This window comes from Gavia stellata, chromosome 17, assembly GCF_030936135.1.
Source record: "Gavia stellata isolate bGavSte3 chromosome 17, bGavSte3.hap2, whole genome shotgun sequence".
Classification (NCBI taxonomy): domain Eukaryota; kingdom Metazoa; phylum Chordata; class Aves; order Gaviiformes; family Gaviidae; genus Gavia; species Gavia stellata.
In genome coordinates this window covers 19292147-19317329 of record NC_082610.1, presented here as the reverse complement: position 1 = coordinate 19317329, position 25183 = coordinate 19292147, and the positions used below count along the sequence as shown (strand labels likewise).

The 25183-nt window shown below is 38.1% G+C and overlaps 1 protein-coding gene across 1 annotated transcript in view; it reads left to right on the top strand.

Annotated features, from left to right (window-relative positions):
- The first annotated feature begins 7667 nt into the window (after positions 1-7667).
- Positions 7668-25183, top strand: part of MUC5AC (mucin 5AC, oligomeric mucus/gel-forming) — a 50893-nt gene continuing 33377 nt past the window's right edge. The window contains 21 exon segments of the mRNA XM_059826126.1: positions 7668-7710; positions 7844-7915; positions 9533-9604; positions 10626-10887; positions 12190-12304; positions 12773-12863; positions 13272-13384; positions 13884-14100; positions 14448-14573; positions 15603-15720; positions 16566-16704; positions 18454-18564; positions 18977-19046; positions 19839-19976; positions 20061-20225; positions 20985-21079; positions 22083-22209; positions 22774-23029; positions 23647-23696; positions 24298-24398; positions 24526-24677. Of these exon segments, the coding sequence (XP_059682109.1) occupies positions 7668-7710; positions 7844-7915; positions 9533-9604; positions 10626-10887; positions 12190-12304; positions 12773-12863; positions 13272-13384; positions 13884-14100; positions 14448-14573; positions 15603-15720; positions 16566-16704; positions 18454-18564; positions 18977-19046; positions 19839-19976; positions 20061-20225; positions 20985-21079; positions 22083-22209; positions 22774-23029; positions 23647-23696; positions 24298-24398; positions 24526-24677 (2633 nt within the window).

Below are 25183 nucleotides of genomic sequence, written 5' to 3'. Positions count from 1 at the left end.
TAATTTATCAGAGTCTTGAATCATACATGGACTAAAGGGTTTTGTTTCCTTCTCCATGTTTGTCTTTGTTTACATGGATTTGATTATATCTTCCATGCACTTTTTGGATAAAGAAGTCTGCTACAGATTTAAACTAAGGGTATATTTGCAAGGGTCCAGTGGAGGAAGAACCATAAAACTTCCACTAATAATAGGACTTCTGACAAAACTCACTAGTGGTAATAGTGTGTGTGTGTGTGTATATATCTATATCCCCTTCTTACACAGTCTGTTGTCTATATTATTACAAACGTATCTGAGTGTCATTCAGCAGAATGATGTCCGCCAGAGTATTCTAACATGTAGACTTTGAGGTTGTGCATCACTAATAGGTCCCTTTGAGGGTTTAGATACAATGCTCAGCTCAGCACTCCATTTCACCCACTTTTTTACTAGTTGTACCATTTATTTCTCTGATCCTGCAAACACTTACCAATTGCTTCTAAAGACTGATTTTTTTTTTTTTTTTTTTATTTTGGGGCACTATGGCACTACATAACAGAGTCCAGCTTTCAGCTGACTTTAGGCAATGCTGCTACGACCATATGGCACGGTATAGTCCTGGGTAGAGAGACCAGCTCATACTCCAAACAATGTTGCCGTGTCAGTGCCTCAGAGAAAGGCAAATTCTCTTAACTTCAACTTCATATCAATGTAGTGACACTATTTGCTATTATAAATTTACCTTGGCTGTTGCTAGCAGAGGGATTTCTGCAACATGCACCACTGCACAATGTAAATATGTCCTCAAGTATGTGTGTGTACATCAATTTTTTAGTCTATAATACTAATTGCAAATATTAGTATGCACAGTTGCGGTGTCTGTGTTTACAAGCTATAAAGAGACTTAAGGGTTTATCCCCTTTATACACAGAGATATCCTGGACGCGTTCAGACAACATGGAAACCTTACTTTTGCCCCTGTGTTCATACTCCTCATGGTACAGGATGCACATTATTTTTTTCTGCAGAACCTTCTCTTACTCAGACCATTGCAGGCATCTTTCTGGTAAAATTGTCTTTAAGATTTCCTGCTTTGTTTGTTTATTTGTTGCAGAACTTAAATTTGAAGCGACTGAATGAGGGAAACACTGAAAAGAGCAAGGACAGTATCATCAAGCCACTTGAGTGTCACAGAGTTCATCTGTGGTGCCAGTTAAAAAATTTATATCAAATTATAATCATGGTTTTTAACTGTGGATTCTTCGTTTTCTGGACAATCAGCTTGAAACACTGAGACTAAACGTGCAGAACTGCTGAGCATTCAGTTACTGCTGAACCAATGGGAGCCATACTGTGAACATGTAGCATTGTGTGTAACACTAAACAGTCTGAAAAAAACCCAGATCCCAAGTTGTCTTCAACTGGGTATGCCAAGAAGAAGAGAAAAGACACTGGAGGAAGAACAGGAAGAGAAGAATGCAGAGCAGCAGTGATTGCAGGTTGATCTGAAGCAAAGAAAGAGATGGCAGAAGCAGCCAGTCATGAGAAGAGTTATTCTGTATGCAGAAATCCTGGGAACGACAACCTGAAATTTGGCACTGGAGTTGCGGAAAAGTTGTGAAGGCAGGCATGGGCTAAAACAATGCTGTTCAATCTCTGAATGTTATATTATGGGAAAACACCTCATACCAGTGCAGGGTTACTCTGGGAACTTGTGGTGATCTCACATTATTGTGCTAATACTAATACTATTGTCCACTTGACTCAGTCCACACCAGTCATGACTTTTCAGATCTTTCCCAGGAAAAGGAACTTGGTTAATATAAGAGCATGGGTATATTTGACATGCAACACTTATAAAATGAGGTTTCTTTACTAGATTTGCGTAGGTGCAATGTCTTAACACAGGACTCTAAGATGTTCTGTGACTGAATTTCTTCCCGAAGGAAAACTTAAATAAAATGAGAGATACTATACTCAATACATTTTACTTCCTAGTCATATTGGTGTAAACCACCCTCTTATGTTGCAGCTAGACAGCTTCCAATGCTTGATTTAACTTGGTATGCTTTGCTTGGGTTCTTCTATATAACACTGCAACCTTTGAAATCAACAGATAATAGAAAAAAAACCAGAAATAGATCCTAATCATATTACACATTACCTGTTGTACAGTAAAGCATATAGGCTGCAATGGAGATCAAAGCATTATGTACCTGGTCCTCTACAATGTACACACTAAAAGACAGCAGGAGAACTACTCATATTAATGAAACAGGTTTCAGATCTCAGGTATTAATATGATTTCATTTTCAATCAATGAGCTTTAGCTAAGCATTTGGAAGTAAAGGAATGGATCAACGGCACCATGTTTGACTAAGATCTAGTAAAGGACATAAAAGGAGTTGCATCCCTATTTTAGTCTTTAACAATAGCTTTACTTTAGATAGACTATATCATATCATACTATAAAATACGTACTGCAACTGTTTGAAATGTAGTTTGGATTCACATAATAAGAACACTTATAAACAACTTTTGAGTAGAAACTGATCAGTTGCCTATTTTTTCCATAGAAACTTTCAGATAAAAAATGTAGATTTGAGTTTGCACAGATCAAAAATTAGGGACAATCAGAATGGTACTTCAGCTGAATACAAAGCCTAATGTCCCAGCACCAATTCTGGAGCTTAAACTCGGCCTCAGAAGTGGGCAAATGAGCAGTCAGAGAAAAGCCCAGCAGACAGATCCTTGTTAACTTGCATTTTAGCACTGGCACAGAGGAAGTGTCATAGTTCCTATCAATTATAAATGTTTTCGTCCTTCCCTCAAAATGAACTTATTCCAATATAGCACTAGGTGGACTAGACACCTTCTGCATGTCTCTACGAGTCCATCATTCTAGCTCTTAGAAATATACATGGAGACACTGATTTCAATCATTACTGCACCCGAAAGTTAACCAAATTTGCTATGATATTTCATTTGCATTCTACAGACAGGATGTAGGAAAATAAGATATGAGGGTCTAATTTTTTCTTATGAAGAGCCAGACTCAGAAATCACGAGTAAGATGCATGAATGTCATCACCATGGAGCATTTGATCATGTAGGATTAAAAAGAATGGATCTGAAAATTCTAATAAATCTTTTACTGAAATGTTTCACTCAATATAATATTGCAGATGCAGAGAGTAGAAATACGATCCCATGAAAAAGAAAGAGAAGCTATAGAAAGGAGTGTCACGGTTTTCAGATCAAATGCAATGTCAGAATCTATTATCTTTTCTGTAAAAAAAAAGTACATAAATAATTTTTTCTACTATATTAATACCTCTGCTTATGCAGTCAACTGTACACTGATTTGATCATAAACAGTCACACAAATCTGGACATGTTACTCGAAACAAATCATAAAAAAATACTCTCCCATGTCACCTGTGTAGGTCTATTGAGTGAATAGAGATGAAATACAATTTGAAGATGAATTATTTCTTTGAATAATTAGTAATACTACTAAATTAATTTATCGTAAATATTTGGAAATTATTTTTGCAAGTCTCATATATTTTGACACATTTTAGAATAGTTTCTGCAAAGAATCAGCACAAGATAACAGAATTTAACATGGAAAGAGGATTAATCAAGTAACCACTTAGGAGTGTAAGGATAATGTGATCCATGACATACAAGAGGTTTGAGACTTTCAGCCAAAAATGCATAGGGAATCACTTTTGATGGCACCTTAAAGCTCAAAGGAGTTAAATTTAACTTTAAACCAGATTCAGCCTAATTTGTGATGGCCATACAAAGGGAATCATCAGTAGTGACCAGACTGGGATCTCTGAGAGGTCATAGTACTTCTCTGAAGATGCAGGAAATGTTAACCTACGTATATGAAACCACAGCATAGCAACTGTTGACATGAATTGATCTTTCAGTGGTAAGCAATGCAATGATTCATAAAGCATATTTTTCTTCTCACCGGCAGAATCACTTAATAAGCTTATGTGCGTTACCCAGCTGAGTTTACCATTCTGTTTTATAATTACTTTAATTACGCACCAGTTATATCCATTAAATTTTTTCTTTTTTAGATCTTCATCCTGGAACTTTGATAATAACTGTTAGAGGCGATAATATTTCCCTTAAATTTTCACTGCATGTATTTCTGTATATACAAGTATCTTCTAGTCATCTTCTTTTCCTCATTTAAATAACACTAAGGTAAATTCTACAGACTTACACGTCAATGAAGTGCCAGAGGTATAAATCATGACTGAAATAAAACAATTCTTTTCCTCAACACTTCCAATTTTACTTAGTTATGTCATTTTCATTTAAATATTAATAACCAGTTGTATTTTTAAAATGTTCAGGAGAGACATATTTCTTACTTCTGTTTACTGCTTAGGGAAAAAAATGTGCCTTTTATTTCTCTCTTAACGTTGAAGTCACCTTCTCAAATATAACTGCTCCAACAGGGAGAGTACATATTATTTTTCAGAAAAAATCGTAGAAAATCATGTTTGAAGGAATCTCAAATGGCCATTTCGTCTATTCCCCTGCCCCAGGGCACTATCAACAGCACTTACACCATTCTCATGTAGGTGTTTTTCTAACCTGTTCTTATAAAACACCAGTGTTAGAAATTTGACAGTTGTCTTGGGCAACCTATACAAGTACTTCACCATCCTGGCAAAAAGACATTTTCTCCCCTAAGTCTAACCTAAACTTCATTCCCAGTTTTAAACCTAATAATTACATCTTGTCCTCTTGTCAGAGAATATGGAGACCATCCCAGTACCACCTTCTTTGAAGGAACTGTTTGATCCCATGTGGGATTATGGGATCCATGCTCCTACTGAAAGACCGTGCTTCTCTACACCCCAGGGTAAAACACTACAAAAGGTTAATTCACCAAAGTAACATAGCTGTAAATAAATATATTAACATAGTCACAAAACATTGTTCACTCTCTCATTGTTCCTAAGATAAGGAACATTCCAAAGGACATTCTTGAAAACCAGTCTTTTTCTGCCCCTAGGAACAGCAATCACCAAGAAAATCTATATTTTTTTATTGTAGGTAGAATCAATCTACTTTGCTACAGTGAAATTGTGTCTACTCAGAAGGGAAACAGCTGAAGTAGCACTAAAACTGCCCGTGGGAGAAGAAGAATCCCTCAAGGAAAGGTCCGTATTACTGCCTCTCCAATGCTGAAGGATTTTCACTGCATAGTTCTGTGTTGTGCCTGGCCTGTGGATAAATACTGACCTTAGAGGGTGTTTGATTTCTCCATTTTCACAGGCAAAGTAGCTACACATACCGGTGCAAACTCATTAAAAAAAAATCTGTGTCAGACGGAACTTCCTTGGGTTTTTTGAGAAGTTGACATCGTTTACCATAAGGAGGAAAATAAAATAAGTGAAGTAATTCATTCCAAACTCCTGCTCAAAAGTCACTCAGAAGTCCCTTAAATTGTATTTATCCCATAATATATAACAATTTGGGAAGACTAAGCATGAGCAAAAATTCTTCCTGCTCACTTCTTGACATTTCATCAAGAAGACCTGTAGAAAGAAGACTCCTCCTAGAGTGCAAATACCTGTCCTAGAGTGCAAACACCTGAGGGAAAGTCAGAGCATCCTCTATTTACCTGTGCACCTGCAAAGGAAAACTAAAATGTCTGAAGCCCCACCTTTAAAGAACCTTGTGAAACAATCTGGGAACGGAGCCAAAACCTACTCTCTCACTATATAAGACTCAGGAGCAGACAGGAATTTCCTCAGAGGCAGGTTGTTCGGTAGTTTCTACCGGACTTCCAGAAGATGGGCACAGGTGGTGGGACGCGAATACCACTATGGATATCAATACTAGCACTTGCCTTCATACAGATCAAAGGTAGGAAGATTGACTTGCGTGGCATTTTTACTGTTTTAAAGAATTTATAACTCGCTTTGGAGTTTCAAACTTTTTTTCCAAACGTTTTTTCTTGGGTTTGTGAAGCTAATGAACCTGTTACCTTTATGCAAGATTTTCTTTGCTGTTACAAATAATTTCCTTCCTAAGAAGAGGAAATTAACTGTCTTGAAAATTTATAGTGTAGTTCATGCTCTCCTACTATTTTCTCCAGCTGAAATCTGGAATAGCTCCACTGAATATAGTGGAACTCGCTCGGAACTCACATTTGTACCAAGATGCCTCAAGATTTGCATTTAGCTTTTAATGTTCACTTCAAGGTGATACAGCATTTCTAAATGCACAAACCAAAAGGTGCAAAAGTGGCTTTAGGAAGGAACAAATCAGTGGAGTCTGTCTGCATGCATTATTAAAGATTTTGTTTGTTTTATCAGCTGACAATACAATATTGAAAAAAGGAGGGTTTTTGTTTGAAAAATACTGGACAACAGATTTTAAAAGTTCATGTATTCTTGCACATGAGGTTGCATAAAAGCTTAGAGCACAAGGTTGGTTTTTCATGGGGTGAAAACAAATGGAGTTGCCTTAAATATTCTAAGAGGGCACTTAATACTCACAGATGAGTGGAAATCTTTTTTTACATGTACTTCACCTGTTCATTTCCCTTAAAATTCAAGGTAACAACAGTGTTAGTTTTTAGTGCATTTTGATCTCAGACACAGATCATATTGTATTATTTTACTTTTTCCTACTTCCAAGTAATTCCACACTACCTAATGTTAAAAAGTCATAGTGTCTAAGAATAACCCATCAAAAGACTAGCTGTAGTATTACCACACCGCTGCAATGGGAATCTGCGATGCATATGGCATGAGGCAGAGTGTTGGAGCCATACAATGCATGGAGAGAGAAGCAAAAAGCTCTCTGAGGTTAGGTAGTAGAGAAGAGGAGCCCAGAAGCACTGAGTGGTTCATAGCTTAAAAACGGGCACGACGTGTCCTTCCAACACCAGCTGCAGACCCCCAGCTGCTGCAAAAAGGAAGGGACTTATGGGGCTCCGTACAGCTCTGATTTCAGTGTTAGCCCCTCTAGCGGTGCTACCCACGGGCTGCCCTTGTTGCGGGACGCAGCAGAGGGTGAGTCTGCCTTTTTGGTTTTCTTCGGCCAGCATAGCCTCCCCTGCAACCTGCCCTCTGATGAACTCGCACTAAGCGGTGCACTAAAAGCCCCTCTGGCCCCTGCCAATTTTGTGTGTGTTCCTATTCTGATGCTGCAGTTGAATGGAATGAAAAAAGTTTTCTTCACCAGAAACAAAAAAGTTTTGCTTTGGGGCAAAATAAACAGTCACAAATATATCTATTGGAAAGACCTATTTCTTTCTGCGTGGCTTGTGCATTTATTTGCCTTCTGCTGCTTAGTACAAAAAGTGCTTGAAACTGTAACATACAGAGTAACGTTGGCTTTCAGCAAGAGAGGACAGAGGTCAGTCCTCTAACTCTGAAATTAATTCTTCCTGTACAAAAGGAAAGACTGTTTTTAAAGCCCTCTGGCTAGACAAAGGGTTTTACTGATGCTTAAAGCACACAATGATCATAAAAACTAAGAAAATGAAGTCCTTTATCTGAAAAGCTTGGCATCTAGGGATACTATGACAATAACAGAATAAGGATCTACTCATATTATCACAGGCATGTTTTTGATGGCTTCCCTGCAGTGATTTATTAGCAAAAAAAAAAAAGCTGAAGGAGTGGTATATGGCCATCATGGTTGCACGTAGCACAGGTCCTGATGCACATGTGACCTCCGGTACATGAACATAGCTTTGCTGATTTTTGATATACTGACTGTTGCATGTTTAAACAGCTATAACTGAGAAATGATGAGGGAACTCAAGAAAATTAGACATTAACATTTGCTTCCTCCACTCTTCTTGATGTAGTTCAAGCCCAGGATGATGAACAACAATCAAAATCAAACTATGTTTCTCCATCCATCCTGCAGCGACAAAATTGTAAGTATTTTATGCTGATCTAAGATTTTGTCCCAAATTAAATTGATAAATAATAAGATTACTAGAATCTTCTTATTCCTAGCTGCAACATACTTTCCCTTCCCCCTGCCCCCCCCCCAAAAAAAAAAAAAAAAGAAAAGGAGAGAGGAATCCTCTGTACAATATATCCAATTCCCAGCCAATCTCTCCGATTGCTCTAAACTGGAGAACTTCCTCTGAGATCTGGCCCAGTGGATCTGGTCTACTGATATGATACAGCTATCTAATCTTTAAGTTCATGAAAGGTACACATCTTCTATCTAAAAGTGTATTTTCAGAAGAGGTGTGTGTATACATACATATCACCAAGGTACTTGATAGTAGGTAATAAAAGATACATTTTTTTTATGCCGTGTCAAGATGACTGTATCACTCACGAGAGAATAAGAAAACAGTAACTACCTTAAACATTAGAGTAATTAAACTCTACAAGATCATGCGTGATACATGACTGTACAGAGCAAACACCATAACTGTACAGAGAAAAATAAGGGTGGAAGGATACAGCACTGACTGGTGTCTTAGTAATGACAGGCTGAAACAATTTATCATTAATCCTGCTCTGCAGTCTGCAATTTGTGAGGTCACTAGCTGGCAATTAAAATAGTGATAAACCCAAACTGGAGTGTGCCACAAATTATTTAAAAATAGTGAGTGCATTTAATTATTGGAACAGATTGTCAAGGAAAGTAATATGTGTGCTTTCCCTTAAAATCCTCACATCAAGACTAGATGAGGTTGTCTTTCTAAAACACATATTTGTCTTAGTGATATTTTTTGGTCTAAATGCAGAAGTCGATGGCTGGTATTGCACAATCTACACTTTGGAAGTCATCAAATTCTACAATTTTGATACTTTCAGGGGAGAAACGGCATCGATTCCTCAGAACCTCATGTTAAGAAAATCACATTGCAGGTTCTCTAAGTATTCTATGCCTTTCATTGCTGGATCCAAAGAGAAAACATTGGATTTGGACATGGAAAATTTAGGTCTGGATCCTACCAATAGAAGTCTTTGCATGAAAAGCACATGATTAAACTTCCACAGAATTTAAACTTTTTTAAAAAATCTGCTTAGATTTGGTTGTGCAAAAGTGCATGTCTCAGCACAAAGAAAGAGATGAGCTTCAGGAAAAAAAACAGCTCCTGTTTCTTATCCTCAGCTTCTAATATTCTTCAGTAACTTTCTGCTTCTAAGTGTACTGAGAGGCAAAGGTTCAGACATAGACTTTAGCACTGCTTTTTCTGCATCGCTATTACAACTCTGTGCTCTGAGGATCAGATTGCTGCTTTTGAGTTCAGAACATCAGGGCCTGCATTAGATGGGAGTCTTGAAAAAATGATGGAAGAAAGTACTGCAGCCAAAGAGCATGGTCTTTGGCATTTGGCTGTTAGTGAAATATATAGAAAGACAGAACACAAAGCACGGTGTAAAAACCACCAATAAAACCTTGTGGAAACTTTCCCCTAGAGTGTAACTAGCAGTAGGAAATGTTAAGCACTAAAGAGACTGGGCAATCTCTATCTGTTTTTAAGGACTTCTAAAAAGACTAAACTTGATCGGTTTTTCCCCCTTAGATTTTCCACCAGCTTCAAAATCCCGAGAAGTGACAATCATTCCACCTTTGCAAAACACACTGAAAGTAAAGGGTAAGTTAAACAAATGTCATGGCTCAGATATCTGTTCTTGCTGATCACACAGGTAGAGCATAGAGTGGCTGAAGAGATTAATAAGTTGTGTAAGATCCTTTAGCACCAGAAAATAAATAATGAACAAGAAAAGTAGTCAGTTCATCAGCTAAAAAGGATAATCTAAATGTGACCCCAGTACTCAGCCTGCATTTTGTTAATATGATGCAGCTGTAAAAAAAATTAAAAGAAATTATATTTTTTTTATGTATATAAAAATAATACTGGATTAAATCATGCACAATATTTCCAGTAAAGAGAGGGAAATATTAATGTATTCAAAGCACTGGTGAGACATCTTATCTAGGGTATGGGGTACAATTCTGACTAGCCGTGTTCAAGCAGGGTGAGTGTAAATCTGGAAGAGACACAGAGAGGGACTGCAAGGGTAATCAGGGAGATAGGAGAGCCTGTTTGTAGGGAAATGAAGACTGAAAAGAGTCAGGTGATTTCTATAATGGGTGGGGGAGGAGCAGGGAGGTGGAACCCCTTCAAGGTGAAGTGTAATACTGGCACGAGAACAACCAGGCACACATGAGACAGGAATACAATTTGGCAGATGCTGGCAAAAGTCTTCCAGCTATTCAAAGGGTGCAGCTATGAGTGGTCTTACCTAGCAGGAGCACCAGTTAGTTTTAAACTAACTTTAAACAGGTTTTATGGTGAAACTTTAGAACTTCATACATTTAGGAAAGGATTTATAGAATATGGCTGTCAGCAGAACCAGAGCATTGGACATAGTGACCCGGGAGGTCTCTTCCAATCTTAGGCCCTATATCCCTATGCAAAACAGATTAAACACAAAAGATAACTGAACTAAATAAATAACAGTTCGATAAACAAATAGTTTGACAAGAAGGAAAACAGAAGATGGGCTTTTTGGATAGAGGCTAGTGAAAGAAATAAAAGGGGAAAAGCAACTAAAGGAAGGGTATCTACAGCAAATTACAGAAAATTCTTGCTGCTTATTTTGAATCCACAGCTGGCAACCCCTCTCACAATGGCCGTGTGTGCAGCACGTGGGGTAACTTCCACTTCAAGACCTTTGACGGGGACATATTTTACTTCCCTGGTGTCTGCAACTACATCTTTGCATCCAACTGCAAATCTCCCTATGAGGACTTCAACATCCAGATTAGGCGTACAATGGTGGAAAATGCTACCATGATCACTCACGTCATCATGAAGCTGGAAGGAGCAGTGATTGAACTGACCCGCGGCTCTGTCCTGCTTGATGGCAAACCGTACGTTCATAACTTAAAACTGCCATCACTGCTTTTGTTCCCAGTGGGCTCTTTGAGTGAGCATCCCTTTCCCTCATCTGATCTCACATTGCTCCCAAGCAGCTGGAGGGTTCAGGTCCTTTCTGAAGTATCAACAAAAATAAGAGGGCCTGACAGTGAGCTAAGTGCCACTTCTGTGGATCACGCCTGTGTCCATTTTGTTCACATGAGCTATATCCCAGATGCTGCCCTACTGCTACAATTGTGTATGTATATATACAATTGAGTCTATAGGCTGGATTCAGTCAAAGTGTTAGGTGTTTACACCCTTTAACTTCTGCTTTCCATTAATTGTACCAGAACAGGATCCCTGAGAGGAATTTTTGACGGCTTCTGTCACAGAATCACACAGAATCACTAAGGTTGGAAAAGACCTGTAAGATCATCAAGTCTAACCATCAACTAACACCACCATGCCCATTAAACCAGGTCCCACAATGCCTCATCCACATGTTCCTTGAACACCTCTACTAATGGTGACTCCACCACTTCCCTGGGGAGCCTGTTCTAGTGTCTCACCACTCTCTCAGTGAAGAACTTTTTCCTAATATCCAGTCTAAACCTCCCCTGGTGCAACTTCAGGCCATTTCCTCTTGTCCTGTCACTTGCACTGAACAGTATGCAGTTAAGCAGTGACTGCAGCTTGTACCTGTGCTCATTTAAAATGAGCTAGTGTGGAAACTTGCTATCTATGTATCATGGTAGCACTGACTTTGGCGTAGGGTGTGAAACCTGTCCAAAAGGCTGGGTAAATATTTGGGCAGCTATCCCACAGTGAGTTGTGTATTATAGCAGCTGTGTACAGCGAGCTAGTCTAAAGGTTATCTTGGATATACCTTTGTGAATGGCACTCATGTCACAGAAAGCCTGAAGAGTCTATCCCTTTATTATCAAGGGCTTTAAGGAGGAAATAGCAATAACCTGAAGCATACTGCCTGCAAAACAGAACTTCCCAGCACTTTTTTGAACAATACAACCAAAGACATATGCCAACATTTTACCTAGCAAAACATTATTAACAGAGATAGCCAAAAGGAACACCAGGGAAAGCAATGCTGATCCATTTGCACAATGAGAAGCAATTGCATAGGTAACAGCCAAAATGTTACAAACTTGCATTGTCTGTATTTAGTAACTGCTCTGAGTAATTTCCTCACCTAGGCATGTTGAAGCTTCTCAAAGGGAATGAGAAAGGGTATCAGTGTGGGTATTCAATGGCTATTCTGTCCCTACCCCCACTGAATTACGGTGATCTTTCCCCAGGGTTCAGATGCCCTACAGCCATATGGGAGTCTTGATAGAGAGAAGTAACAGCTATTTGAAAGTTTCTGCCAAGTTAGGACTGACCTTCCTTTGGAATGAAGAGGATGCCCTCCTGGTAAGAAAACATCTAAAACATGGCAGAAAGCCTGTATTTTGCAAATAGTTTGTTTACATCTTTGCCGTCTTAATCAGCCAGGCAGGCATTAGTTACTCTTGGATTTGTGTCCATTTTTAGTGTATTGTTCCGTCTTCCAGTCTTCTCCCAATTTCCCTTTTTTTCCCAACAAGTTCAGCTCAGGATCAACAGACCCCCAATTATACCATTCCCACCTCATAGTATTCCTTAGATTCCAGACCTGGCAATGCTCTGATGTTCACAGCCCCAGAGCTAGAATAGGACCCAGTTTTTCTTGGTTGTCACTGACCTTCCCAGTGATGCCTACCTTGTTACCACACAACACAGTCTGCACAGCATACGTATGTCAGGTTCTGAGTACATAAGCAATATTGATGCAGGCTGTGTTCCTAACCATCAAGGCTGACATTACTATGAACCTAAGCTCTCTTTCCTCATTTCTTTTAGGTGGAACTAGATAAGAAATATGCCAATCAAACTTGCGGACTTTGCGGGGACTTCAATGGAATTCCAATTAGCAATGAATTTATTTCAGAGAGTAAGTAATAAAAAGCATTATTAAGTATTGGCACTCTGTTTTTCTTTCTTTAGCAGTATACTGTAACATAGGTTGTGAGTTGTATTAACTGCAAAACTAGTGATACTTCTTTATGTATTTCTATGATGTCAGTTATGTATAGAGTCGGGGTTTTGAGATGTATTAGGCTGCTTCCATTACTGTTAGATCTTTTAAGACCTGCCACATGCAACTTCCTACTTGTTTTCAATAGTTAGGATCCAGTTCCTTGTATACCTTCTTTGTCTCCTTTTGCCTTTCATACTATAGTGATATTATTTGGTGATCACTGTTCATGTCATAGCAGGTAGTGTCACAAAAGAAAATATCTCCTTGCAAAAGCCAGTAAACCAGTAAATATTATTCTAATATTTGGACTGCTTTTTACAGAGATAAAACTGACTCCCATACAGTTTGGGAATAGGCAGAAGATGGATGGACCCACAGAGCAGTGTGCTGATCCTATTCCTTCTGTTGTTCCAGTGAACTGCTCAGCTGAATTTGTAAGAACCTCTCTTTCAAAATTTGTTTTCTCAGTGTAAAATACATTCTCCCTGTCTTTGGAGAAAATTTGTTAGAACTGGAAAAAATATAGCATGAATATGATTCAACCATAGGTCTGGAAATAAATTTTTCTAAGTTTAATTTTTTATTCTTTGCTAAAGTGAATGCAAAAAATTTGCATTCCCTTTCCAAGACAAGACAGGATATTGTCATGAAAGAGAAGTTCACTGAGGATGCCTTAATACAAAGAAACAGTATAATGCTTGGGAGGTCGCCTTAGCTGAAAGTAACTCAAGATATGGGAAGATAGGGGAGTTAATCAAAGGGGTTCCATGTCTACTGCCCTATTGCTATATTTTTCCCTAAACAGCTGCTTATGGCTACTGTTGGACAGGTTTCTGGACCAGATGGACCTTTGGTTTGTTCTGCTACACGCCTTAAATAATTAGTTTCATATTTTCTAAACACTCATTTTACCTTCTCTATTTTCCCTCCTAGGCTTCTATCTGTGAGACAGTATTAACCAGTAAAGCATTTACAAGCTGTAATGCGCTTGTGAATGTTCAGGACTACATTGAAACTTGCATACAAGACCTATGCCACTGTGATAGCTCTATGGCTGACTTCTGCATGTGCAACACCTTTGCTGAATACTCCCGGCAGTGCGCTCATGCAGGTGGACAGCCTCTGAACTGGAGAACCTCAGAACTGTGTCGTAAGTATCTTAGGAAGGGAACTTTCACCTGTGCTTACTACCCATATCTAGTAAACTTCAAATATGTGAACTTTTTTCCTGAGGAAGACAGCTGTTTAAAGGTGCATGTAATTTTCATGAAATCAGTTTTAACCTGAGCATACTCAAGACTTTGGGAATATGGAAGTTTAGAGGATTTTGCATTCCTAAGGGTTTTCAATATATATCAGAAAGTCTAAAATGTTGCAGCCTCCACTTGGATCAGGGTTCCCCATTATATCTTGACAGAAAACATCCTAAATTACAAATACAGTTTTCTCGACATTTGAAAGGAAAAGTCACCATTATAATACTCTTTCTACTTTCAGCCAAATTATGTCCTTTCAACATGCAATACCAGGAGTGTGGCTCCCCCTGCTCTGACACGTGCAGCAACCCAGAACGATCTGCACTTTGTGAAGATCATTGTACAGATGGCTGCGTCTGCCCTCCAGGCAAGCTTATTTCCTGCCCTTTTCCCATAGCCAAAACCGCTAGAACACTTACCTGTATTCATTTAACAACTTTCCTGCTCTGTATCATTCTTATCACGTCATCGCTGCTCTTATCATCAAAGTAATAACTATATTTCTTCCTTGATACACATACATCATTACTAACATTTTAAACAACAAACATGCCTGAGATGTACACAATGACTGAACTGAGAATAAGATACTTGGCTCCTAACAGTAAGGGGAAGTCTTCTATTCTCAGCATCCATATTCAGTTCACAGAAAGTATGTAATGTTTAATCACATTTTGCCCACAATGATAACTCCCGGTCTTAGAAAAGCTGCATCTGGTTCCCCAAATTACCAAACCCTTCCTGTCCAGTGCTCTGTGTCTAACAACAAGGAGCTGAGAGAGCACTAGGCAGTGTGCTAAATCTGGCGCTTCAGAGAATTATGCAAGAGAACTGAATATCAGTACAAGACAAACAATGCAAATGTGTTTTCTTTGTGCACACTTACTTTTGTGGCTGAGAATTGTTGTTGTTGTGAGTGACTGCATGGTAGGACCTTCACCCCTTGCAGCTCTTCTGCCCATCCTCCATGATGTCTCACAGAATACACGATCACTTGTTTGTATAATAGCATTGATTTCTCTTAGATAATCCTCCGCCTTTGGGTACAAAAATATTTACTGTAAAAATATGTCTCTGGGCAGTCTTACAAATGGTTCATCTATTGCACCTCATTATCTAGTAATTTTAATCCTAATTCCAATCTAATGAAGTCCATAACAGAAAGGTACTTCCCTAGAAGTCTCTTTTGATCACTCTAAGATTTTTAGATAGGCTTCAGGGGAATATAGCCCTTCAATACCTACATAACTGGCATCCTATTATTTTAAAGTACTTTCTATTCATCTTCTGTGAAACAGAGAAGAAATGGAACATGCTTTCAGGCATCTGCCAGATACGTGTACAAAAGCAGGTTCTGCAGTGCACAGAATGAGTGACAGACCATTTCTTTCCCTAGGAATGGTATTTGATGACATTAATGGTGCTGGCTGCGTTCCCCGTAAAGACTGCCACTGTACCTATGAAGGTGAAACTTATGCTCCTGGTGCCTCCTTCTCATCTAAATGCAGATCATGGTAACATACTCCCTTTCTCATACTTCTTATGTGTATTACTTGAACGTTTTGAAGACAGGGGAAAAACTACTCATTTCCCCTTAAAAAGAAATGAGGAACTACTTATCAACTGAAGTTCCTTGATTACACATTTTTAAAGGATACTTACATCTCTGTTTTCTACTCTTGCTTGGCGGCAAAAATTTGAGTTTAGATATAGGTACTCCAATTTCAAGACCAATCAATTAGGAGACAATCAAATTCAAATACCAGAGGTGTTTAAAAATGTGAATTACTGTGTTACATCCTTTGCAGCACTACAGTGTAATACTAGGATGCTCATGTAAATACTATGGAGGACATGACATTTAGGAACAGGTTGCATTAGACAGAATGGGAGATCACATTTGAGAGGCATGTTTGACAGATACAATATGTATTTTTTCAATATCACTATAATTACTGAAGTATTATTGCATAAGTGTATGCAAATGCTCCTATCTATACATGAATACAAGAACCACAAACATGTATGTTATCTTCCAAGAAACACTTAACGTGTTTGAAGCTTGAGCTGTGCTATTGGAGATGAGGGGCAATCCTTCATATGTAGCAGAATGGATGCCAGGTTCACCAGGACTGAATTCAGTCCAAAGACTGGAAATGAACAGCAATATATAAAAAATTATCACTAATATAAATGTGCCTGCCCCATACTTAACTCTGAGATTTCAAGGCAAGGTTGGTTTCTTTCACAGTATGATCAATGCTTCAAGAGGAAAATTAAGGCATCAACTGCCCTTATTGTCTCTTATTTCATTTACACTTGCATTACCCAAGGTTACTGAATGCCTTCTTCATTTCAGTACCTGTATTGGAGGTGAATGGTCTTGTGTCACCCAGGCATGCCCCGGGACCTGCAGTATCGAAGGAGGCTCCCACATTTCAACATTTGATGAGAAATATTATTCCTTCTTTGGAGACTGTAGCTATGTCCTAACCAAGGTAAAAATGAGTCACAATCCTTGCTAAAGCAATACGCTAAAGGAAAATGTTTTTTGTTATACATAATGTTGTTTAAGCAAAACTACTGGCAATCACATCAACTTTCTGAGACTTAGAGGGACAACATGGATCCTTAAATGGATTTCAGGGGGCTTTTGTTAGGGTTATACAAAATAAACTGATTGTAGTACTTTTGCGTTCTTTGATCATCGTTTAAGTATTGCACTGAGTTTTTAGTTTCCATGAAAAAATCTCCATGCTTCCCATTAATTTTTCAATTAAATATTGCCTGTCTGGTGTTTTATAACTACTTCTTTCTGAGCAATGTGCTTATTATGTCCATTGGTACTGTCCTTTTTGTCACAGTTAATATAGGTCAATGGCTTATTTGATCAACAGTATTCGTAATGGAATTATTATTATGTAGAGTTCATGGGAGGGGAGATATTCCATTAAGATGATCAACCTTCCAAACAGTCTTTCCCAGTAAACATAGAAGACTCTAGAGTTTAAAAGCAAAAAGCTAAGAATTCTAAAACCTGAATTAGAAACTGATGACTTACAAAAATATCTAAGATTTACTGGAGTTTTTAGATTAGTAGAGACTGAATTCTGAGTAGATATATCTAAAATAATGACTACAGATTTGCAGATTTCAGAACCCTGGGTATATTTGTTGTTTATTTGTATTGGATGACTGATGTAAACAATTTTCATAAGGACTGCATATTAAATAAAAATCTGTTCTCAAAAAGCTCAGACTGAATGTTACCAAGAAAGAGAACCATAAAAACTTAGAAATGAGCTAAGAAATGAGCTTAGAAATGAGGTGATTTAGAAACAGATTAGACTAAATCAATGAAACTTTTTGATGACATTCACAAGCACTGGGCTCGATCCACAATGGGAGTATAGATCAGTCTTACATGTTGAACTCCCCTTTTGACACCAACATGTAAAATTAGATTCTCAGAGGCTCTGGAGGTACAGAAAACCCCTAAACTTTGACACAAAATGTCAAAAACCCCACAATTTTAACATTAAATCTCCAGATGGCTGTAATTCTGCATCTCAGCTGTCCTCAATTTAATCTTCATTACGCCAAGAAAGTGATAAGACACATTCAGAATCACAGCCTTCTGCATGTGTCCCTGTAACATCTTGGCCGTTAGGCATACTTTGAATACAGCTCACAGAACACTGTCCAATGAAAATCAGAACCAAGAGAAAAACAATTCTGCGTTTATTCAGTAGCTTAGTGAATAGTGATTTTAGCTTCATTTTCTCCTATGAGAGGATATTTAAATGCATATTGCCTACCTGTTAAAAGAATGTCCAAATCACCAGGCTCTTTGATAATCTATCTGTTCAGTGCAGAAGAGACTGGAAACAGTTTCTCTCCTCTCCCAGGTAAACACCATAACCAATGGGCAAGAAAGGCACACTTCCTTCTTCTCTAGTGTATTAAACTAGTATTACCTAGGAAGTTTAAATGTTCAGCTTAATATGTCTAACTTGCCCTTGAATGTCAGAAGTAATGGATAGCTTCCACTGTGGAGACTGCATGAATGCTAGCTTACTTGGTGACTGTTAGCATATATGTAAGAACATGTGAGCAGGAAGAAAAGGAATAAACAATATTTTAAATGACTCACTTTACTAAGAATGGCATTTAAGTGTGAACATTTTTAACACAGTATTTTAATATAACAAATCCATTTAACAATATCTTTTGTTTTCTTCTTTGAGCTCTGTGACAGCAATGAATTCACTGTTCTGGGAGATATCCACAAGTGTGGCCTGACTGACACTGAGACATGCCTCAAGGGTATAGCCGTCAGCCTAAATGGAGGACAAACTGTAAGTAGCAAATGTACACACCTAACATTCTGCAGGGATGTTTTAAAAGCTTAATATACAAGTAGTCTGCAAATGACACACAACAGCACAGGCAGGAAATCTGCACTGATTTTTTTTATCTCATTTGAAAATTATTCAAAGAAAAAATGAAGAATAAAGGAGGTATATTGGAAATCAAGATCCTAGTAGTTTTCTGTCATTTAGTTATCTTTGGGCTTTTGCTTTTTTGGTTTGTCAGTCAATGGACCACAGTAATAAAGATTAAAGAAATAGTATAGGAATCAGAACATCATCACAGTCTCCCCCCACTTTTTTCCTCCTTTATCCTGAACAATACTAGATAGAAAATATTTGGAAAATGTTTTACCTTTCCTAAAAATGGTTGATGATCATTGCCTTTTCTTGTGGACAGAACATTGTGATCCAGCCTTCTGGCAGTGTATTTGTGAATATGATCTACACACAGCTGCCATTCTCTGCAGGTAAGTGCCCTTGGAAGACTTCAGTGATGTTTCTCATTTTTGACTTTAAAATGTTATTACATCAGTTAATCATCTAAAGCCAAATTCTACCTTTGGTTTCACTGCAGCAAACCCAAGGTACTCCAGTAGAGCATAGTCTCTCATTTTTAAAGTAATAGGGTCGACCTATTCAACTCTTATAATGTTAGCAAAATTATGGTATAATTTTAGCAATATCTAATTAAATGGAGATTCAATTCAAGCAAATAGTATCATTGCACACTTCCAGATCCAAACGTTGCCATAAGAGAGGAAAGAAAAATTCTGATATGCAACAGGACTCCAATATCGCAAGTTGTTTAGTTCCCTGTGTTCCCTCTGTCCCTTTGCTCGGTGCACATTCATCACTGAAGCGTTTCTCTCACGCCAGTTCTTCTCAGATACTACTGCACCTGAACAGAAAGCAAACCGTGAAAGGACAGAATAGGTCCAGGTTGGAGTCTACCACTAAATCAAGCTATATAATTTTCATCAAGCAAAGGTGATCTTTTAAATAGCAACAGAAATGTGTGTTCTTCCCCTTATTTTAAAATACTTGACAGAAAGTGGAGGGTTTTTATACATTTGTTGTTTAGGGTAAAGGCAGCCTGTTTTGGTGCTGGGTTTGAAATCCTTCATGGATCATTTTTCCTCCAGTTCTTCAGAAATTAGGGTCATGTCAAGCACAGCTGTAGAATCCCTCTATAAAATGAACACTTATTTCAACTGCTCATCTCATATGAAATTATAACTCTTACGTTCTTATGCCCCTAGCGAATGTCACCATCTTCAGACCATCATCTTTCTTCATCATTCTGCAAACAACCTTTGGTCTTCAGCTACAGGTTCAGCTTGTGCCCCTCATGCAACTTTTTATAGAGTTAGATCCATCATATAAAGGGCAGACCTGTGGTAAGTGATCTTATGGTAACAACTGCCTTCAGCAGTACAGTTCATTCTGTAGGAGACTTTCACAGCCCATCTGCTTCCTTTAAGGTCTCTGTGGAAACTTCAATGACATGCAGACAGATGATTTCAAAACCACCAGTGGTGTAATAGAGGGTACTTCAGCTGCCTTTGGCAATACTTGGAAAACTCGGGCTGATTGTCCTGATGCCAAAAATACCTTTGAGAACCCCTGTAGTGTCAGCATACAAAATGGTAAGCTCAGCATAAAGTAACCTCTTCTATCCTCTTTTAAGATGGAAAGAAGGAATAAGCTGATCAGCCACCAAGCTTTTAGTCGAAATAACAGTGGACCATTTGCACTCACACTGTTTTCCTCAGTTGACACTAGAAGTCTTCAATTAATAAATAATAACTAGGATAATATTTTGGATCTTCAAAAATATTCCTTTGGATAAAGAAAGCAAGTGTTTCTGCCAACTTAATTAAGGGAAACTGGAACCATGCAGCATACCAGGGATCCATTCCAGGAAAGGACTGATTGTCATACGGGAAAACAAGCTGTGCATAGCCCTACTGAAGGTTGGACTCAGTGTGGTCCTTCCACTGTTAAACTGAGAACCAGACTTAAAATTCAGAGCTTCATAGCTCTCAGGCTCCATTTCAGCCAATGAAATACATAATTTTTGAGCATTCACAAGCCACTCTTCTGTTTTCTGAGGTTAACCAGCATATTTTTAATCCACAATGTGAACCTTCTTTTTCAAAATTCAGCTAAGGATGTCTTAGTTTATTCCATGACAACTACCATGAATTAAGAGCGTTCAATTTATGAAGAGTTCATATTTCTGTATAGAGGAAGTGAAAGACTGTTTGTGTTTCAGCAAATTCAGAGCTGAATTCTATTGTGAAGTTAAGCTTCTCCAATTTCCCTGCATGAATTATAGTTACATTAAGATAAGAGTTTAGACAATGAAGTGCAATAGAAATTCTTACCATGTTTTCCATTCACAGACCAGTATGCTCAGCACTGGTGTGGACTGCTCTCTGATACCACTGGACCTTTTGCTGAATGTCACTCAACAGTGAATCCAGAAGTTTACCAGAAGGTATTGGTCTCTTAACTTTTTCCCATTTAAAAGAAAAAGACTCAGATTTCTGATACTAGCACCTGAGAGAATAACTTGCCAATTGGGAGGAGATGCATTCATGATAGTTCTTTTCAAGCCAAGGGTTCATTTTTATCTACACATCATAATAATTACTCCTTTGTAAAGGTATCGTTCTTTCCATTCCCAGGAGGATAAACTTACAGGCGTATTCCTGCTGCTCATATTTTTAGGTACTAACCTAAATGCCTAAGCTAGGAGCTTGGACTCCCTGGACTCCTTATCAGGTCAAAGGACAAAAGCCGTCCCTCCTGAGATATAAGGAAAGCTTTAGACAGAATCTTAACTAGCACTTTGCTTAGTTGCTCTGAACTGCTCTCAGAAGGCTTTTGCATATATCCAACGACACAGCAAGAAACGTGTGTAAGAAGCAACAAAGAGATTTAGATGAGATGTGAACAAAAATGTTCCAGGAATTCAAGGTGATGAAGCTCTGGTACAGACTGCCTGGGGACTTTACAAAGTCTCCCTATTATTGGAAGTCTGTAAGATTATGTTCAACAAACATCTTCTGGAGTAATAACATTATAGTGACCTTGCCTGGCATAGCAACACATTAAATGACTTCTTGTTTTCTTCACTCCTCTGATGCCTAAACCCTAAAAGTTGGGTGGCATCAAATGCCTTCTACTTGTTCTAAGTATTTATGGCACAGTGGCTACAAACTGGAAGTAGCTGGGAAACCTACCAACACCTGAAAAAGTAAAAAAGAACAAGAAAAGGAAAAAATAGTTTAAAATTGTGGACCTCTAATTACTCTCCTTGCAAAGAATCTTTTTTGAAGCGCTAAATGACATCTTCAAATGAGAAACAGGCATGTGTTTACTTATGCATATGGATTACACTCACTTTCAGCTCTAAAGAACATGACACTCTAAAAAGTATAGAACGCCACGGCTTTGACATGACAATCTGATGATCGTATGTCATCCTCTGTCCCTAGAACTGCATGTTTGACACGTGTAACTGTGAGAAGAGTGAGGAATGCATGTGTGCTGCCCTTTCCAGCTATGTCAGGGCCTGTGCCGCCAAAGGAGTTCTCCTCACTGGATGGAGGAGCAAAGCCTGCAGTAAGTCCTACATCCCTTTGCCTCTTGAAAATGATCATCCAGAAGGCCCCACACAGCAGCTCTGAGGGATTTCCATGTTAAATTGTGATTTAAGTATAGCATTGACTTTCAAGAATTTGAGGAGGAAGGTAATATCATAAAAGAAAATGTTAGCAGGGAGAAATACAAAGAAGAGGCTTTGTTACGTTACTTGCTCAGAACCAACAGAAGCAACATGGACCTCAATACCCTTGCAAGAGGAATAAAATAAGTAGGGTGTTTCTCAATTTACTTTGACAAAAGATATAAAAATAGCAATGAAGAAAAAACACACTATGCATTAATATAATTGAACTTTTCTCTTTTTTTAACCTGGACAAAACATTTGTATTCATGACACATTTATAGGGGAAAAATTCTGCTCCAGCAGTGCAAAAAAAAAATAATTACACTATCGAGGATATCAGTAAAGCACATGTACATACATTGCCGTGTTATCATATATACTTTACCTCAAATACTGCATTTATACCTACATTGAGTCTTAAATGAACTACAAATGTAACTCACCTTTTTACTCTCAAGCAAAACACACCACCTTGTGTCCGAAATCCTTGAAGTACACTTACAATGTCGATTCCTGTCAACCCACCTGCCGGTCTCTGAGTGAGCCTGATGTCACATGCAGCATCAAGTTTGTCCCAGTTGATGGCTGCACCTGCATAAACGGAACCTACATGGACGAAAGTGGCAAATGTGTGCCTGCTTCTAGCTGTCCTTGTTACTACAAAGGAATGCCTCTGTCTTCTGGAGAAGTTATTCATGATAATGGTGTTGTCTGGTAAGAGATTTGTAAACAAAGGAATGAGATTGGATATAGGCAATCATGAAACTATATACACGTTATGCAATCTATTAAAATAAAATGCATTTCTCCCCCTAATAATTTCAATACAAAAAAATCACAGATCTTTAGCAATTTTTAAGGGCTATCCATGTTTGGAAGACTGTACCTAGACTACTTCAGGAATTCAACAAACCATACTGCGCTGGGTTAGCCTTGGCTAGCAGTCAAACTCCCACCCAGTCACTCACTCACATTCACTCCCCACCACACATACTTTTCTTATCCGTGACTGTAAAATACTTGTTCCATGGTGAAAGATGCTTGATAATCCCATTACAGATTATTTCCATTATGAATGGAATCTGAGCTATTCTGAAGGACAGTTTTTAACCAGCCAAATGGCCAGAGCAAACCTGTCTTTGTATAGAATATACTTGTATTTTGGTCTGCTCTAATATAAAATATTTTTGAATAGTACAAACTATTCTGATAAAGTACATATTTTCTCTGTTTTATCACACAGTAATTTTTCATTATTTCAAATTCATTAGGAAACAAGCTGAAACTTAACAAGGAAAAGCAAAATCATATCTGTTCTCTTTTTTTTATAGCACTTGCACCTATGGAAAGCTGAGCTGCATTGGAGAGAAACCTGAACCAGGTAACATATCACTTAAGATTTTCTTTAATTCTCCCATTCCATCTTCACCCTTTTTAGTTCTCTCTTTATTTGTCATAATGATGCCAAATTGTACAAGTCTGAAATCAAACAAGAAAATGAACTGATGAGGTCTGTAATGTAGAGGATATTCCCAAATTATAAAGAAAGGTCTTACCTTTCAGATGGCTGGAACAAGTTGTAACCCCCTGGGTTACCCAGGGGAAAAGAATACTTGGTCACCTCACTGAAAGTGAGGAGAAAGCCATCCACATTATAAATAAAATAAAAGTATTAAAAGCCTAAAAAAATACAAAGTAAACCAGCATCTTTTTTTTTTCTTGGTTTTTTTTTGCTGAAATGAAGTGTTTCACGAAGCTAACTAAACATTAATTTCTATGACTAGTCCAAGCATAACCACAAAAACCAGATGAACTTGACCTCAAAACAATATTCAGTTTCTCTTTCTGGTCAAATGCCTTATATTAAGGTACATGTATCTCATAAAGGGGTTGTCTTTTGTTTTCTTCAGTCTGCATTAAGGAAACACAAAGATATAAATACATGGTTAATCTCACATTTCTCATGGCTTTTCTCCTTTCAGTCTGCGTACCTCCCATGGTCTATATTGACTGTGGCAATGCCACTGCAGATGTGGTAGGAGCAGGATGCCAGAAGAGCTGTCAGACTCTAGATATGGAATGCGTAAGTATAGACTCTTTATACCCAGCTGAAAGCGTATTAAACTAATCTCTCTTACAATTGCCAGCTGCAGCTGGACTGTTCCATCAGGGAAATGTGTCAAGTCATGTTTTCTATATGGTCCTTACAGTACAGAACCCACTGTGTCTCTGGCTGTGTATGTCCTCATAACCAAGTGTTGGATGGCAAAGGTGGCTGTATAGCTCCAGAAGACTGTCCATGTGTTCACAATGGGAATTCCTACAGTCCAGGAGAATCAATCAGAGTTGGCTGTAACAACTGGTAAGAGCATATGGAAAAATAATATTTTCAAGCATCTGAAAGGGAATAGTTTAAGCTCTAAGTGAGTCACAGCATTTCACTCTAGCAGTATCAAGATTTATAGGAAGGAATCCTACATAAGATGATCCACTTAGTACCTAAAAACCAAGCTCTGTCTGTTTTTTACAATGGCACACAGCACAGAAATTGCAAGTGGTCAGAAGAACAAAATGGTTTGGATGTTGTCATAGTCATTCGATTCAAGAAAGCGTTTTTCCTTGCAGGCAATCCCTACATTTCAATACATGTGAAAAACTTAAAGTATTTTCTAACCCAAATTATTCATGACATCATGAAGTAACCAAAGTCTCTTGAGCTAGGCTGCATTTCTGAGAATAAGCAAACCTTATTTTTTCATTATAAGCTTAACACATTTTAAAATCAGATTGATGTACATGCAGGAATGTAATATAGCTATATCGTGCGTATGTCTGGTTTTCACATTTGGAATGTTTTTCGTCTTATGT